Genomic DNA, 19,014 nt, shown 5'->3' on the forward strand with positions numbered 1-19,014 from the left:
TACGCCGATTCAATTTTTCGATTGATCTGTACAAAGAATCGGTTAATGAGATTTCAGAGGTAAGTGTGACAATTCATACAGTCGATTGGTGATCAGATCAGTCAGCGTCCTCTGGTTGCTTTATAAGATATAGTGATTCGAAAATGAAGACATTGACGACAGCAGAACTTCCGGGGTCTCAGAGTAGTGCTAGCTCGGTTCGAGGGCCGAAGAGATCAAGGACTCTCTCTCTTTCTCTCTCTCTCTCTCTCTCTCTCTCTCTCTCTCTCTCTCTCTCTCTCTCTCTCTCTCTCTAAAGTGAATATTTAATCAGTACCGGATATTAAAACAGAAATAAGCTGCATAGATCAACTGAAAATCAAAGTTTTGAGTGATAATTTAGTTTTGCCAGAACTAAATTTCGTATATGCAGTCTGAGAATTTCATGATATAAAAAAATACTTTTGTTTAAGCGTGCCCAGGATTTTCGGAAGGGAGAGGGGTTACGCATACTATTTTTGGTAGTCAGTCCTGATTTTGCCATTTTTTCCCTGTCTTTGACGTTCCTCTTTTTTTTTCTTCTTTTTTTTTAAAAAAAAGGAATACTGGGTCAAATGGGGTTATTACCTCACCAACCCTCCCTTGGGCACGTCACTGGAGATAAATGAGTAAGCATTTGATCATACTGGGAGACGAACCATTAGATGTGCTGGGGACGGAAGGGTTTTCATTATGCATTAATTGTTTCGTGATCCACCTGTATTCGAGAAGACTTCCTTTGTTTCGTGCCGATATATAACAAGACAGAGAAAGCTGTGACAGGCATTTTTGAATACTTGTGAGTGCTAAGGCCTGAATCGGAACAATTTGGTGGGTTTCGGCTTTTATAAGAGCTGAAAAAATGGGAGGACAAGACACGTTAGTGGTGTTCAGGCTCGAATTAGAGAGAAATATTCGAGAGCTGTCTGCGTCCAGTTCGCAACCCACAATTTGAATCTCGCGTTGTCGAGTGGATTGTCCATCCCGTGCATGTGTAACAGCTTCGTAAAAACACTCAAAGATACCATAGATGTTTTTATACCTGATGAGAAGAAATGGACAAACACACATACTGAGATGGTTCCGGCACACATTATTAATGCATGGAAACAGAGGAGTCGAGTGGTAAAAAATGTTCCGATTTCACGTTCTGATTAAAATGATAGCCTTACAGTGGCAACGATTTAAGGGATAGTTGCTCCCCATTTTTTATTTTTCTGCTTCAAAATTATGGCCTCTTAATGTTAAGCCTTGGCTACCAAGAGAAAGTAAACTTTCCTTGCAACGCCCTCCGCACCCCCCCCCTCGTTTTGGAACCCCATTGCCACCACTGGTCTTAAACATACAATTGTGAGGTTCTTACTATACCCCTTAAAAAATGGTGTTGAGCCCCCCCCCGAAAGGAATTCCTGGATACGTGCCTGTCTAGGACTAATAGTTAGGGACCATCATTTTTGGGTGTCATTTTCCCCAAAATTCGCGTTTTTATAATAGCACATTTTTCTGCCAAATGTATCTAAAATTATACATTTATTGTGTTTTTACTAGTATTTTAAGGGGCCTCCCCCATGGCGCAGTGGTAGCGTCATTGCCTTGTAATCAAAGGTCCCGGGTTCGATACCCGGTGGAGGCACAAGTGGTTCGGATCCCACTGTAAACTGTAGGTCCAGTCCCGATAAGCCTTACTGTGCATAAAGTGGACTTAAAACAGCAACTCAAACCAAACTAGTATTTTAAATTGTAGGACATTGGTCTACGTCTGTTCATGACAGTTGAATACCTTGGAAATTATTTTTGAGGAGGTTATTTTGCATTATTTCTCGCGCGACAAAAAGCGATATCATGTTCCAAAATGGCCTGTATTTATTTTACTTTTGCAAAAATTTGCGTTTTTTTAGTACACTTTTCCTGACAAATATACACTAAAACTTATTCTTCAACTGTGCTTTTAAATTAGTATTTTTTAAATTTTAGTTCACATGGCCTACCCTTGTTTGTGAGAGTTTGATGCATTGAAATCCGATTTTTTACGAATTCTTTTACAAATACCGATATTTCGGCTCCCGTCTGGTGATAGGTGCACACTCGATCTCCTGTCAGAACTCTGCCACTTTCATCTGTGATGCAAATGGTTCCGATAGAAGGTGAATATTAGTGGGAAACATCCACATTTACACACGTGGTGTCGTGTAGAAGACAGAATTATCCTATGCATAGCAAGCATTATAGTTTCCTCATAGATCAAATATTTGAAAAGGTGTGCGTTTTACATGCGTAGATATGGTACATTTTGTTTTGTTTTAAGCTTAAAACACAAGATTTTGAATTTTCACGTTATTTTTCGTTGTTTAAGCAGGAAATTTGTTGAAATTTGTAAAAAATGCCACAATTCGCATTTTATGCCAAAGTTGCGTTATTTCGCGATTTCAAATGGGCGAAAAATGTGTTCAGCACGTTAAAAGGTAAAACGGTAAAGTGTTCCCCTGTGCTTAGCACCACGCCATGAAGGCGTATAGGGGGTGTGGAGGTATCGCCCCACAGTTTCTTGATCCGGTCGTGAGTGGGGGTGATGTGATCAGCACCACGCCCCTGACCGTCTTTACCCCCCACGGTTTCCCCCGGGTACCCATGTTATTCGACGCTGGGTGGACGGCGGGGCCGCTTCCGTTAGAAAAGTTCCCGGATTTGAACCGGCCGGGAATCGAACCCGGGACCTTTAGCATGGTAGTCAGACGCGTTACCGACTTTTTTTTTTTTTTTAAAGGAAAGACCCCTAAGCGGAAGCTTCCCCCATCACATTCACTCATATCATTTCATTCACATTTCTATTTCAGGACTTTTTCAGGACAGACAATCACAAATACCCATGCCTTACCCGGGACTCGAACCCGGAACCCCTGGCGTTGTAGCGCGCTCTGCTAACCACTTCGCCACGGAGGTCGACACCGATTGAGCTACCGCGGCCACTGAATAAATACTTTTTTTCTTTTGCAGTAATTACAATTTTTCGGTGTTATCGCATTTCCTTAAAATCAAGGTCCCTACTAATAGTGTGATAGAAAGGTTCTATGCAAGACACACACACAGAGAGAGAGAGAGAGAGAGAGAGAGAGAGAGAGAGAGAGAGAGAGAGGGAGGAAGATGGAACAGGATGAAGGTACACAGAAAAATAGAAACATACAGTAAAAGATAAAAGTGAGTTAAAGAAATAGAAAATAAGAGAGTGAGAGAATGAGAAAAAGAGGCGATATATAGTAAAAAAAATAAGAGAGAGAGAGAGAGAGAGAGGAAGATGGAAGAGGATGAAGGTACACAGAAAAATAGAAAGAGACAGTAAAAGATAAAAGTGAGTTAAAGAAATAGAAAATAAGAGAGTGAGAGAATGAGAAAAAGAGGCGATATATAATAAAAATAATAAGAGAGAGAGAGAGACAGAGCAAGAGAGAGAGAGAGAGACAGGAAAATGGAACAGAAGGAAGGTACACAGAAAAAGAGAGGGAGACAGTAAAAGATAAAAGTGAGTTAAAGAAATAGAAAATAAGAGAGTGAGAGAATGAGAAAAAGAGGCGATATATAGTAAAAAATAAGAGAGAGAGAGAGAGAGAGAGAGAGAGAGAGAGAGAGAGAGAGAGAGAGAGAGAGAGACTGAGAGAGACAGGAAGATGGAACAGGATGAAGGTACGCAGAAAATGAGACTGAGACAGTAAAAGATAAAAGTGAGATAAATAAATGGAAAATAAGAGAGTGAAAGAATGAGAAAAAGAGGCGAGATATAGTAATAAAATAAAAGAGAGAGACAGGGAAAGAAAGAGAAAATGAAGGGATAGTAGGAAAGAAAGAGGAAACGGAAGCAAGAAAGACAGAGAGAGAAAGAGATAGGAGAGGTAAAGAGGAAGGAACAGAAGGAAGTAGGAAAAAGATGATAGAGAGAGGGAGAAACAAAGTGTGAGAGAGATAGGAAAGAGAAGAATGAGTGAGAGACAGAGAGGAGAGAAGATGTGAAATTGAACTACTTTAGGCGAGCCTGTCTATAATATCGACACTACCCCCTTTTTTTCTTGCAGGGGGAAACATTCGAAGGCGACCAGGGTGCTATCACCGTAGGACCCGACCAACGACTGAGGACCCCGTTGTTTTTTAGGGGTGGCTACATCATCCCTGTGCAAGCAGGAGTGGACGCACTGAACACTCAAGTCAGGTAGGGACGAAAGAACAATGCTTTCATTAACCATAATTTCTCATTGTCATTTACTTAAAATCTGCATACCGGGTGATGCAAAAGATTGTGGACAAAATGGAGCTTTTAAACAGTGTGATTTTGGCTAATCGTGAGGATGAGCGATGGTCTGATGAAATTGATGGAGAGACACTCGGAAAGAATCCTCGCGAACCCATAGTCATTTCTGTAGGTTTCACATTTATACGAGGGCAAGCCAGTAAATGGGTCACACATTGGTGTGGGGTAGCTGAAAATATAATAGTAGTGAGTAGTTTCTAGAAGCGTCATTAGGTGGCAGCACAATCCAGCTTGATGATATTCAGTTAGCAGTCGTTAGATAGGAGACGCACGCATGAGCAGCTCAGTTTAAAAACGGCGATTGTACTCGAGGACTATACGTGGAGATGGTTTCATGGGGGGAAATGATTCGTGCTGACAAGCGAGTGACAATAGACAGCACAGCAACCGCAATAGGTTAGTTTAGCCTATAGCATAATATATGGTCGTTTGAATTTCCGAAAAGTGTGCGCACTGAGGAGGCAAAATTTTCGCGGAAGATGAAGATGCTGAATGTGAGGTGTGACTGTGGCTGGGACAGCAGCCCCGCAGCCCAAAGACTTTTACGCAGCAGGTTTTTGGGGGACTGATAAAGCGATGAGATAAGTTATAAGTGTATCAATGTTGGTGGAGATTATGTTGAAAAATAAAAACTGTTTGCGACCTACTTACTGACTTCTGCCTCTAAATGTTTAACATTTTCTTGTCAGAACACAGTTTCCGACAATTGTTAACAAAGCAAGGGGGATTGATTTTAATCACTATTTAAATCAAGATTTAAGTCAGGTGTTTTTTTTAATCACCGATTTAAATAACTTTATGTAAATTATTTATGGAACAATGTACATAAAAATTTTGTAGATATCAGAATCACCTTTGGTGAAAGTACATTAATCTTGTAATCATTTAATGGTGTGAAGCTCATACGAAAAAATGTAAAATGTAAACTGTATGTAAACACACTTAAATTCTCTTAATTTAAAATTCAATAATTTTCAAAGGCAAAAATAGCAAACATTCTGTGTAGAAAAATATACAAAATACTAATCACTATGGCTAGAATTTTGATGTCCTTAAAATCGTCAAAAAATTGCCTTTAAAAATACATTTATGACCTAAGACATGCAAGAAAATTCCCTATAAACTTAGTAAAATAACCTAAAAATTCTGAAAGATTTGTAAAACAAATTTATAAACTACCAAGACAAATTCAAATTACAAATTAACGTTATAGTATCTATCACATGTTAATTGCGTATGGTAGTACAAGTAAGAAAGTTCACTTTTTACCATCTCTTACACTTTAAGTACCGAGTTGCAGTACATAACGAAAATCATATGCAAAATTTTAAAAGTGAATGATTGTGGGTTTTCGGACAAGATAATCTTGTATACGGAAAAAATTCTCTCCACTTCCACCGACACAAGAGGAGCGTACTTGAAATTAACAATGGCACTTGCTGTTAAGTCACTTTCAATTCCATTGAGTGCAAATTGCTTCCCTGACAAAATGTCCGATACAGAGCACAAAACTTTGTACCTCTTGTTTTTTAAGAATATCACTTGATTTGATTTGAATTTAAAATTTTGGGTGCGTCAGCACTAAGGCTATTTTGCACCCGTCACACTATACGGGGTCCAGCCCCTTATCGTTACACGTAACAACTTTAACGTTGCATAACTAAAATCATAAAATCTTCTGACTTTCGTTAAAAGCTGAGGCTGTAAAGGAGCACTCAGTACAAATAAGGACAAAACACAGGACAACACAAACAAAATTATACTGGCTATGGGGCCAGTCGCCAGAGCCTCGTTAGTCTGCAGTCCAAGGTGTACTAACGTGGAAGTGAGGTTGACTATTGGGTGCACTACGGGAAGGATTACCCCTTACACCCCTTTAAGAATATCAGTCTGGCAACAATGTATTTACTGATAGAAGAGGAAATCACATTGTTTGAGCTGAATTGTTACACAACAGCTTATATCAACAATACTGCACAGAATTTTTTGTTTCTTCAAACACAGTTATTGAGAACTGCGCTGAAGGCAATGAGACGAGAGTCTGGAACCTCTCTCCATCAAAGGGTTACACTTACATGTAAAATGCCCCTTCTTTCACCAAAATGTAGAAAAATGCATAAGATGACTTTTAAAAGGCTGAAAAATGACAAACGGTTTAAAAGTTTAAAAAATGACCTTTACTCGAAAAAGCGTAAAAATATCCAAAAAATGCCCTAACAAAGATACCAATTAATTCAGTTACGTGTAAAACACATTTCTATCTACTTATGCAATGTTTCTGCCTTTACCAAAAGAAAGATGCATTTGCATCAAAATCCTAGCCTTACTAATCACGTTACACCGTAAATAGTGTAATTACCATTAAACTGTAAATAAACATGACAGCTGATATTTTGAAAGCTATCATTTTAAAAAATGCCAAACTTCAGCTACATAGACTTTAACAAATATTTTAAGTTATAATTATAGAGTTCATCCAGAATGTTTTATTTCAACTGGAAGAAAAGTTGCTGAAATTATGTATTATAGTTTCATCAACACATTTAACAAACATAGCCTATCCATAGTAGGGTATTATATGTAGTATCAGAAACAGAAAAATGTGTGAAAACAAAACATAGCTATATGTAAAGTGCCAAAAACCATACCAGCAATTTTGAGCGTGTCTCTTAAAGAAATCGATTTAAATAAAATAATCTGATTTAAATAAAAAGAATCATCAAAGATGCTTTTTTAAAATAAAAATCACGATTGTTATACACCCTGCAAAAATTATGTACGAGTGTACCTTTTAAAGTTTTTATGTTCCATGTTGTATTGTTTTCTCTTTCTTGTTGTTGTTTTACTGCTGTTACACTTTCAGTATGACATTTTAAACAATTTTTAAAGCATACAAACGCTGTTTACAACTCAGTTTTAAAGTAATTTATGGTGTTCTCTTGCAGCCGGACGAACAATTTTATTTTGCTGGTGATGCTAGGAGCAGAGAAGACTGCAACTGGTCAGCTGTTCTGGGACGATGGGGAGTCTATTGGAAGCGTCGAGAATGGCGAATATCACCTTCTGAATTTCTCCTTTGCACAGGTATGCAGAAGGAAGTATCAAATAGATAGAAAGTAAGCTAAAAGAAAAATCACAGGGGAATGGAAATATACACCAAGGTATAAAAGGTAAAGTTCCCCTTGCACAATGCCACGAAGGCACATTTAGGGGATATGGTCGGTATATAAGCCGACAGTGTGGGGTATAGCTCGACCACAAGGAAAAAAACCTTCCGCGAAAAGCGTTCGCACACCTTCCCTGCCGTTATCTGTGCTCGGGGCAGTGTTGCCAGGTCAGACTTGAAAAAATCTGGAGATTGTTCCTTGGGAAACCAGATGTGCTACAAAATCCGATGATCTAATAGTAGCGGATGAACGACGTTCACGGGGGCGGAGGAGCGGCATAGGCGTGCGCACAGAAGGGCAAGGGGTCGTCCACAGATTTCTTCCAGCGAGGCGGAAACAATGTATTTTTATCAGGCGGGTAACCGTAATAATGTTGCCCTCTCAGAAAACACCACTTGAGTTTGAAATTATCACGTTCCTACATCCCTATTATAAAAATAGATGTAAATTACTGCGAATGAAATCAACTTATACGTCTGAAATAATAGGTACTTTTATGCCAACATTCATTTTCCAGAAGGGGAGGGGATGGCGACCATCCTTGCACTTCCTTCTGGACGTCCATGCCGCTATATAATTTTGTAGAAAATTAAATATTTAAGTATAGTATATTAAGGATAGAAAACTAAGTATTTTGAACCCCATGAAAGATTCAAGCAACTACGGGGGAGGGGTACATTATTTCCTTTGTAATTGAACTTTTTTCTTCATTCTCTAGCAAATTTCTTGTTATTAACACTCACATGTTTTATTCGTCAGTTATGCTGCCTCTATGTTGCTGCATTTAATATATATATATACGACTACAATTACACTAAGGGAATTTTCGATGGCTCCTGACGATATTTACGCCCCTGTTTTGTACCCACCAATACAATAAAACAGTGAGATGGAATGCGGTTTTTCTTTACCGACTGAACATTTATCAAAGCTTTTGCCCCCCTATTCCACTCTACATCTCCCCTCCATGTACACGTAAGATGAGCAGGAAACGTGTGTTTGAGCAAGTCGTTGGAGGTTCCATAGCAATAGTTTATTAAGGAATTATACAGAGAAATCAATAGGTCTGGCAACACTGACGTGGCCGCGCTGTAAAGCTCCTTCCCCCTATCCTTTCCCCCACCCGCCAGCGCGATGAGGTTCTGCGCAGGTTTCTTTCCTTGTGGTTCCTCTATAGGGGGTGAGGATGTTCTCAGTCAAGGCCTCCAAATGTATGAATGACAGTATGTTGAAGAGAGTTCTTGATTTGATTTTTAGTATTATTATTATTAGTTAGTGTCGTTTTTCTGCCACTTTTGGCTAATCTCGGCCATGAGGATGAGTGGTGATATGATTAAATTGTTGAACGGTCACACACACACAAAGAACACCTATGCTCAAGCCGGAATTTGAATTCTGGACCACTGGCGTCGTAGCGCACTGTGCCTGAAGGGAGTTTTATTTATCGATTGATTGATTTAGTTTATTTTACTTCCCTTTTCTGCCACTTTTGGCTAATCGCGAAGATGGGGAAGACTGATGACATGATGAAACTGATGAATGGACACTCACTAGGCTGGGATTCGATCCCGGAACCCCTGGCGTCGTGTGCTAACCACTCCGCCACGGAGACCGTAGAGTTGTATTTTCTACTTGCTGATTACCCGACGTTGCCTGGGTATTTATTTATCCCAATCTTCTATTAGACAGGAAAACAATGAATTCTATAGTGTAAAATGTAACTAAGGTCTAAATCACCAACAAACGGTCTCACCGATTCGATGTATCACTCCGCGTCAGCTGATCCATGACCGCAATCATCTGCTGTTACACTCATAGTTCGCCGCACCTATTCATTTTATATAAGAGCCTCTGAATGTGAGAACCCGTTCTCAAAACATCAGACGAATATGCAGCCGCATACATTGTTACTCTCCCGGTCATTCTCTCTTTCATAACCCTTAAAACTGCAGACACTGACACACCACTGCACTGGGATACCAACTTAACCACTTCATTTACTGGTTTCTCAGGATACCACTGACAGAACGTTACATAAATATTGAGTAGAATCTGTTTCTCACCCCTTTTCAAAGGCTGTCCTTGCTGGTGTTTTGAAAACAAGCTCGGAGTAAACGGAGACTTTCCCTCACGCATAGAACTCGGCATGTTATTTTTCTAAGGCTAAGTCAGGCAATATTACTAAGTTGCACTACTTCCTTGCTGTTCACATGATTATTTTTAGAAAATAACCAATGTTATAAAATATCATTATGTACACAAATCTCATTGAAAGTTACAATGCATATTACTACAAAATGTTCACACTTATCTTGCCTTGCCATGTCACCAAGTTATTTTACGAAGTGCACTATATTTGGCGGAACAAAAATAGTTATTAGGATGCTTGTCAAAGTTTCCAACCGCAATAAATTTACGAACTTTTTGTCTTGTTTTGATCATCATCAAAATATTTATTGGACTTACAGCAATGCATATGGCTGTTTATGCCCATTATATATTTTATTTACATAAGATACAATTTACTTAAAATGTACAAACAAATTTCAAATACACTCCTATCTATATCAAACCTTAGAAATATACATTACCATGTTATATCATTTTGTCTAAAAAATGCAAGTAAAATATATTTAAAAAAAAGCCAAATTTATGGGATGATTACTGGTGCAAAGAGTTAACCATAAAGGTGAAGCAATAAGTAAAAAAAGAAATAGCATTGGGTTTAAAGTGAGACGTCATTTGCGGCAGCGTATCCCATACTACAAATTTGCCATTGTTTTACCTTACGTAATGAATCCTGTAACAACGCTGGATTTTCGTGTGGATTATTTTACTTCTATGAGTTTGCAATGCTTTCTGCATGCAGGTGGTTTTGTTTACAGAAGGTGTCAGGGTTTGTGATTTGAACTATAAATTTAAATGTGATCGTGAATGTCACCAATTAGCTTAGCGACTCCGAAAACTATGGATTCGACACTAATCTAGGTCATTTGTGGCATTTTATTTTTCACCCCCTTCCACCCCACCCCCCATGCCGATAGGTGATGAACTTCAAGTTGAATCGCATTGGAAGTGTCACTAAAACTATGGATTCCACACGAATATCGGTCGATTTCGCAAAAACAGCCTGAATGTTAGACAACCCGAGAAACACTATCGTTGTGCGGGATTGCATAGAGCCACGGATGTCTGTCTGTGCGGAATTTAATATCGGTCGTTTTGGAGTATTTTTACATATCACCCCTTCCCACCCCACCCCTAGAAGTGCCAGGGGTGTCTTACCACCACAGTATTTCTTTCCAGATTGCAAGTCATACGTGAACCAAGTTTGGTTGAAATTGCTCCAGGCGTTCGAGAGTTATGCCGGAACAAACATACACACACATATACACACACATATACACACACACATACATCCATTTTTATATAAAAAAAAGTGTGTAATACTTTTCCTACATCCTGTGCCACTCTGTTCGCAAATACTCAAAATCCACACTAAATTTAAAAAAACAACGCAGATTGTTGCATACAAAACAAATTATCACAGTGTATCATTCCCTTTTTACAGAATACCTTCTCAACAGAAATCCTGAATTCGTACCCGAGCGTGCTTGACGGAATAGGAATATCGCACCTCAACATCTACGGCATCGAAACTCCAACAGGACTGCTTGTCAATGGCGAGGCTTCGGATAACTTCACCCCTGACGAAGGTTATCTGGACGTTTATGCAGCCCAGGGAGAGACGTTTTCCATGACGGAACCTTTGACGATTGAATTGCTCTACGAAGGACCAGCAACCAAGAAAGTGGAAATAGGTAGACGTCCGAATAGGGGTATTCTATCGTTCCATTAGGTAGATTACATCCTCCATCAGATTTGCAGCTTCAGTAGCCTGACTAATTTGTACAGAGTAGGTGGAAAATAGAAAGAAGTCATGTATGGTAGCAAGGTGAAGGACTTTTAATAAACATGTATTGGGCATTACTGTTATTAACATCGTTTGGTATTTCACCCGTAGTTCTTCATGTTGTTGTCTTCTTTTCTTTCTTCTTCGTTCCATATAGCCCCCTGTTAAAGCTGAAGTCCTGTTTCGAACGCCATTACTTCAAAGAAAGTTCCGAAAGATTAATTTTCCTCTGACAATACAACCATATGCCAAGTCTACGTGGAGCCCAGTATATCCTCCCCTCATACCTTTCCCACCAATAGTGTCCGTCAGTGGCGGCGATTTGGTTACAAAACTACGGGGCAATTGCAAAAAGTATGGGGGGGGGGGGCAAGGACATTTTTCTTTCCTTTGGTATATAAGCATAGTACGGGATAAAAAGTGGCACGAAGTGGGGCGCAACTGGCGACCGTTTTAGGAACTGACAGTACTTGTCAAGTCCACGTGGAGTAAATGAGACGTTGCCAATTCATTTTCTTTACAGATTTCATAACGCGATGTTGCGGTTATCTTTGCCAGGTTGTGTTTTCGTGTTGTGCTATTTTTTTATACAATGTGGAGACTTTGGGAGTGAAACGTCATCGCAGTTCGTGTTGGAGGTCTAAATACTGCAGGTGAAAGCGACAACAGTGCTTCTTAGAAAAACAAGCGCTGGCTCGAAACCAAATACGCTTTCTTCTTGAGCTGTGACAAAGATACCGAACTGGCGTTCGAATCAGGACTTAAACTATACATTCTCTTCCAGATACGCGTTCTTCTCGAGCTATGTCAAAGATACCAAACTGGCGTTCGAATCAGGACTTCAACTACACATTCTCTTCCAGATACGCGTTCTTCTCAAGCTATGTCAAAGATATCGAACTAGCGTTCGAATCAGGACCTCAACTATACATTCTCTTCCAGATACGCGTTCTTCTCGAGCTATGTCAAAGATACCGAACTGGCGTTCAAATTAGGACTTCAACTATACATTCTCTTCCTTCTTTTGATGTATGTACCTAGGTATATATTAGGGATGTGACGAAGCTGAAAATTTACCGATGCCGATGTACTCGCCGATAATTTTTGGAACCGATACAGATGCCGATATTTAACCGATTCCGATACATAAGATTATTAAACAGAAATGGGATGTTATTTTCAGCGTGACAAAAATAAATTTGCCATGTACATTTCTATTGCATATCATATGTATATACATATATATTCTCAAGAGATGCGAATGTACATTTGCATCTACAAAATGTTATGTGAACCTTTAAGAAGAACATGGATTCTCAAGATATTAAACATTAGTACACAAGCAGTTCTTTTAAATCCAAAATGAATTCCTGTTCTGCCAGATTCAACTTCAGAAACACGAGATTTGGAAGCACTTCAGGACGTAACCTACTTCTTCTCTTATCACAAATCTGTTCAGCAACACTGAACACTCAATCACTGAATACTGATGCAGCAGGTATGCCCAAGTATTTTCTCAGCACTTGCTTCAGGTTTGAATACTCATTTTTGAATTTCCAATACAACAGCAGATCCTGGTTCAGCAATGTACTGTTTTATTTCCGATTTATAGTTAGGTTGATCCTCTGAATGAGAGTTTGAAATAATTTTATTACAAAAACTCTACAATAATCATAACCAAATTTTCAATAAATCTTACAAAACTAGAATATAAAACTTATTAGAAGGTAAAAACTCTAGTATAATCTGTACCGGTTTAAATATCGGATTTTTGCCGATTCCGATACCGATGCCGATATGTCAATTTCGGACGATTTTCATACATCTGTAATCGGCTTGGGCACATCCCTAGTATATATTTATTTATTTATTTATTTCACCTATAACAGAGCTTTCGCTCCAATTACAATAGGCTTACATATATATATATATTTTAAACAATTAAAAAATTATAATTCCAACAATACAAAAACAATAGAAGAAAAAGGAGAGCAAAACTACAACAATCGTTTCATAAAGAACACCAACGTAAGTATTCTAGAGAACATAAATCCAAAAATGATATTCACTGAGGTAGAACAAGATACTTATCTATATACAGACTGAGGCATTTATAACTATACACATGTAAATACTCATATATAAACAAATATACACACATACAGGCAAATTGTATTTACAAACATACCCATATACACAGAAAACATCTATAATTATTTATTATTTATTCATGATATTCTTCGAAGGACGGACAGGAATTGCATGAATGGCATAGCGAAATCCAAGTCTCCACCGTTTCTGACTATTTCATTATGTTTAATACATAGTCTTAGAATGGGGGAATTCTGGTGTTCTGTTGAGTTGGATTTACTGTGATAAAAAGGCTGCCTGAACCGCAACATGTCCTTCTTAGCATTAAATTTTAATGTTTGGAGGAGACTTGGACTGTCAACCAGCCCGTTGACTAACTTATATAAAAATAATTGATGTGATACTACTCTCCTTTTGTACAGAGGTGTAACATTGAATTCTCTGAGTAGTTGTTTATATATATAGTGTAGTGTTATATCACGTTATGATAGTGGGTTCGAGTCATCCTAGGAACACGATGTTGATGTTGACGTCATACGTAGCCTTGGAAACTTTGAAGAATAACATTTCAGGAGATTTGTCTACGGCCTTCAAATCCTTTACATTAAAATTTTATTCAAGGCTAAGGTCCTGAATATAAGCTGTTATTTGCGTGTGAACGCAAAATTGAATCAACTTGATCCATACAACCTAGCAACCACAATTTGCTAGTAAACAAATAAGTAAGTGAAAGTAAGTACAGTATAACCTCGTTAATCCGGACAAATGGGGGTGGGGATAAGTTGACCGGTTAAACGAAAATCCGGATTAACTGAAATAACCTAAAAGGGGTGCCATGGGTGTCTAACCGCCACAGTATTTCTTTCAAGATTGATTAAAATCGCCAGAACAAACACACACACACATACATACACACATACATCCATTTTTATATACCGGGTGTCCGAGAAGTCTTTCCCTGATTACAAACTTTATTCATATCCGCTATATGTAAGGTAGAGATGTGAAAGTGGTGCCAAAGCGTTGGAAAACTAACCAAGGTTTTTTTTGTTCCAGGTTTCATTAACGTGGCTGTAGTGTAGCAGTGTCAGTGGCCAGGAATCCGGAAATGTTCACAAATCAGGAAAAAGCTCAGTGTGTCCCCTGGTATCATTAGGCAACAAAGCCTGTACGATTTGCACTTTCTATGCACGAAAAAATAAACATTTGTGTAAGATATCATAAAGATAACTTCTTAGCTGATGTTTCACGTTGTTTGAAAGCGCTGAGGTTGATGGTTCGGCCACTTCTCGGTAAGGCAGCAACAGATTTTGTTGTCTTGAACTTGTCATACCACGACTAAATGCTCTCGACATCGGGCGGCATCTTTCCATAAGTTGTTTGAAAGTTCATCTGCACTGTTATTGGTGACCGGGTCTCGTGACACACTGAGATTTTTCCTGATTTGTGAACATTTCCGGTTTTTTGGGCACTGACACTGCTACACTACAGCCACGTTACTGAAACCTGGAACAAAAAAAAGAAAAACTTGGTTAGTTTTCCAACATTTTGGCACCACTTTCACATCTCTACATTGCATATAGTAGATATGAATAAAGTTTGTAATCAGGGAAAGACTTCTGGGACACCCGGTGATATAGAGATTTGACAAGTATGAGATGATACTCAAGACAAGACAGCGTAGAGGTGCTTTTGAAATGGACGCGAGGTTGCGAAGGAGAAAGGCATTTTCAAATTGAGGCGAGTCCGAGAACGTACCAGGCACAGTAATTCACGAGAAGAGACGAGACTGTGTCGTCGTCTTGCTTTGGTATCATCTCTATCATTCCTTAAGTACCTCTCTTGAACAGATAAAACTCAATTAATCCATATTTGAACCCGAAGTTCTAATTATAATTTGAATTCAATTGTTGTTTTTAAGTTCACTTTATGCACAGATAGACTAATCGAGACTAGGCCTACAGTTTAAAGTTGGATCCGAACCACTGTGCAATGTGCCTCCATCGGGTATCGAACCCTGGATAATTATAATTTGACTTAATATTATTGATGAAGATAGAAATAATCACCCACCCTTAAGAAAGTTCACAAAATAACACAAAACCAATATTAGGGTATTTTATTTGCAATTGTGGCGGTGTATACAGTAGTTTGATTTTCTAACATCTCAAATTGATCATTCTATAATATAACTAAGAAGTTGAAATGAATGCACAATCTATAAATACTTACAATGTTTGGTCCCTAGAGGCAGCAAAATCAAGGACATTTGCACCTGACTTTTTGTAGGAGTTGCTCTGAGAGAAATACAATTGAAGAAATGAAAGATCCCAGAACATAGATATAGAATGCAGTTTGGATGTGGTTGAGGGATAGAGAGACAGTATTCTTGGATGACTCAAGCGATCTCTGAAGAGATTGCGGTAGCTGCAAAGAATCGTCAATCCATTTGTTCACCAATCCAGCGTCAGTGGCCATTTGGATGAGTTCGTTTATTCTCGCCAAGTACGGGGAGTTTTTGGGAACGACGTATGATAAGCAAAAGTCACCGACAGACTCTTCAGCTATGTGCACAGGAAAGTGGCCATCTTTCAAAGGGAACCTGGTGTTCGTTCTGTACTCTAAGACTTCTCGTGCGCTGTAAAATATGATGTCCCTATCTCGAGCGACGCGATCAATAGCGTCGACGTAGTTGTAAACTGATTCATACCTGGAGCTCAGAGATCGCAAGAGCCGATTGGGTGACTTTACGAGTATTGAAGACAGAGAAGGAACACTGGTAATCTTTAAGTTGGACTCAGCGATATCGTCAAATGTGTTCAGGTCTTTATAGAATCGCGGGAACGTCAGGAAACTAACCAAGGATCCTTGGTAACCGGAGGAGAAGATCAGGGAAGAGTAAATCCAAGTGATGAGAAGAATCCGTAGTGATGCAGTCTTAGGATGCTTCACAGAGATCTGAAGGAGAATGGAGAGGATGTACAAGAAGATGCTCGTGGAGTTGAACTGATTGTGCTCGGTGCTAAGAACATGGAAGAATTGGCAAGTGGATGAGACTAGCAGGAAACTACCGAAAATGGATGCCCAAGTGTTGGAGTGGTATGGAAGAACAAGGCTCATGTATTGCGGTAATCGGTTGGATTTCGGGACGAGGAAGTGTAGACTGTCTATCGAAAGTGGGAGAGTGAAATCTGCAGCATCATATCTGAACTTCAGCATGAACAGCACGTTCAGACTGAGGTCAGCTTCACCGTTGACAATGTCTCCCAAGACACCAACCCAAGTACCGTTCCTCAGCCTGTGACCAAAGTTTGCAAAATCGTATTCCTTGCTGAACAGAGACGTGAAGTTCATCTTCTGGACCAAGACCTTGAACATCTTTCCCGAGTACCCAGAATACTCCGTAGTACCATCATCACCTTCCAGCTTATTGCAGTAAGGCATATGATTGAAACTTGTGATCGTGAGGGGATACCCACGAATGCTGCGATCTTCTTTCCAAATGTCACAGAGACCAACTTTCTTCCGTGTAAGTTGAGTATCGCAACACACACGCAAACTATTGTAATCCTTTGTAAAAGGAGACCAAGACAACAGTCGACTACAAGGACACTTGTCAGAATTTGCTGACGTATCATATACATCAACATCTATTGATATAATCACAGATTTCGGAACCTTTTCTTTCCACAACATTTTGAAGACATCTTCATGCTGCAGCACACCGGACAAAAACACCAAAGTGAACTTAGCCCGCGAATTCCAAAACGGAAGAATCTTTGCTAAACTAAGTGCCGTGCTAAAAGAATTCTCATCCTCCATCACAAATAGAAATGAACTACTCTTTCCTGGAGCATTTGGAATCCAGGAAACGAAAGTAGATAATTCATTAATGTTGCTTTCCACGACAACAACTGGCACTCTAATTTTTTGCACTAGGATAGTAACAAATCCATTGTTGCCTCTGACTGTTGAAATCACCACCAACAGTCCATTTTGAAAAAGGCAATCATTGCCCAACAAGGTGGATAACGAAAGAAGTTGGAACTTGGCTTTGTTGGACATATTCAGCATTCTTGGAATCAGTGCTTGACTTGCTAAGTGAGCGTGGAGTAGAAGAAACAGTAAAACGTTTTTACGTTTTGCCATTTCTTAAGGAAAAAATCGTTCGGATGACCCCAGCTGTAATAGAAAAAAAACAGAACTTAAGTGTTATATCACTAGATCTGAGTAGGGCATTTGACACTGTTTACACAAAAAAATTATCCTAGAAATTACATTTTCATATCAATTTATCTACCCTTCCATGCAACTGGACTGACAACTAATCATGATGACAATGAACTAGTCTCATTAGTTTTGTAGTTCCGAGATAAAATTAAATGACTTTTGAATGTACGTGAACGATGTTAAGCATTAATAATTTATTAACAAAAATACAGGGTGTTCCGGGAGGAAGCAGCAATACTTTGGGAACTGGTAGTATGGGTGATTCTAAGCAAAAAAGTTCATACGAACATGGGTCTGATTTTGAACGATAACGGAGATATGAACAGAAATAAAATTGATGTAGGAAAACGTAAATAAGTAAACAAGTAAAACATGGCAATGTAATGGCAATTGTGTAAGTAAATACTCATGTTATTCGGCGCTGGATAGACGCCGGAGCCTCTTCCACCGCCAGAACAATTCCGGGTTTCCCCGGTCGGGAGTCCAACCCGCGACCCTTGGATTGGTAGTGGAACGAAGTACCGACCGAGCTACCACGGCCCATTAGTAAACCATAACGTTCCCTGACAATTTCGCAAGATTGCCAACAGGTGGCAGCACACGTGACACAGTTACTCATCGAAGCGTCTTACCTGAAGTGTTGTGAGTGTGTGTACTTAGAACACGTGCACATTTGTGAGATGCTGTTATCTGGGTTGTTTCCGTACCAGTTCACAGACAGTTACCGTCAAATGGTACCTACATACACGAATGAGTAATATGCGGACATGGTGTTTGTGTACGCGGCTGTTGAAGAATACAGGAGGCGTTTTCCATTACGAAGGACACCAAATAAGGTAGTGTTTACTAATAATTTTCGTGCATTGAGAGAGCGTGGAACACTTCCCAGTGCTACAGTGACTTCCGAACGTGAAACCAGACAATCTGTTGACGAACAGGAGGAAATACTTACCATGGTGCAACAAAGTCCTACCACTAGTACCAGACGAATGGCAACATGTATGGGAATTCCACATACTCGTGTGTGGCGGACATTATATGGGGAACATTTGTATCCATTTCACCACCACCCAGTGCTGGACTTACGTCCTGGTGATTGCGCTTCCCGTCGTCGATTTTGTCATTGGTTACTACTACAAGTGCCATACATTTTATTCACTGTTGAGGCGACCTTCACTCGTACTGGTGTGAATAATACCCGTAATAGACACACTTGGGCTCGGGGCAACCCTTACGAAACCCTTGTCACAGGGTACCAAGACAGATTTTCCATAAACGTGTGGTGTGGCATGGTTGGC

General features: G+C 39.4%; 1 protein-coding gene across 1 annotated transcript in view; it reads left to right on the forward strand.

The window, feature by feature from the left end:
- LOC145979395 (sucrase-isomaltase, intestinal-like) overlaps positions 1 to 19,014 on the forward strand; it is a 176,646-nt gene that overhangs the window by 57,348 nt on the left and 100,284 nt on the right. The window contains exons 19-21 of the mRNA XM_083112264.1: positions 4,083 to 4,216; positions 7,261 to 7,399; positions 11,054 to 11,339. Of these exons, the coding sequence (XP_082968390.1) occupies positions 4,083 to 4,216; positions 7,261 to 7,399; positions 11,054 to 11,339 (559 nt within the window). The remainder of the gene's footprint in view (positions 1 to 4,082; positions 4,217 to 7,260; positions 7,400 to 11,053; positions 11,340 to 19,014) is intronic.

Source organism: Lepisma saccharinum, chromosome 26 (genome assembly GCF_977018435.1).
Source record: "Lepisma saccharinum chromosome 26, izLepSacc3.1, whole genome shotgun sequence".
Classification (NCBI taxonomy): domain Eukaryota; kingdom Metazoa; phylum Arthropoda; class Insecta; order Zygentoma; family Lepismatidae; genus Lepisma; species Lepisma saccharinum.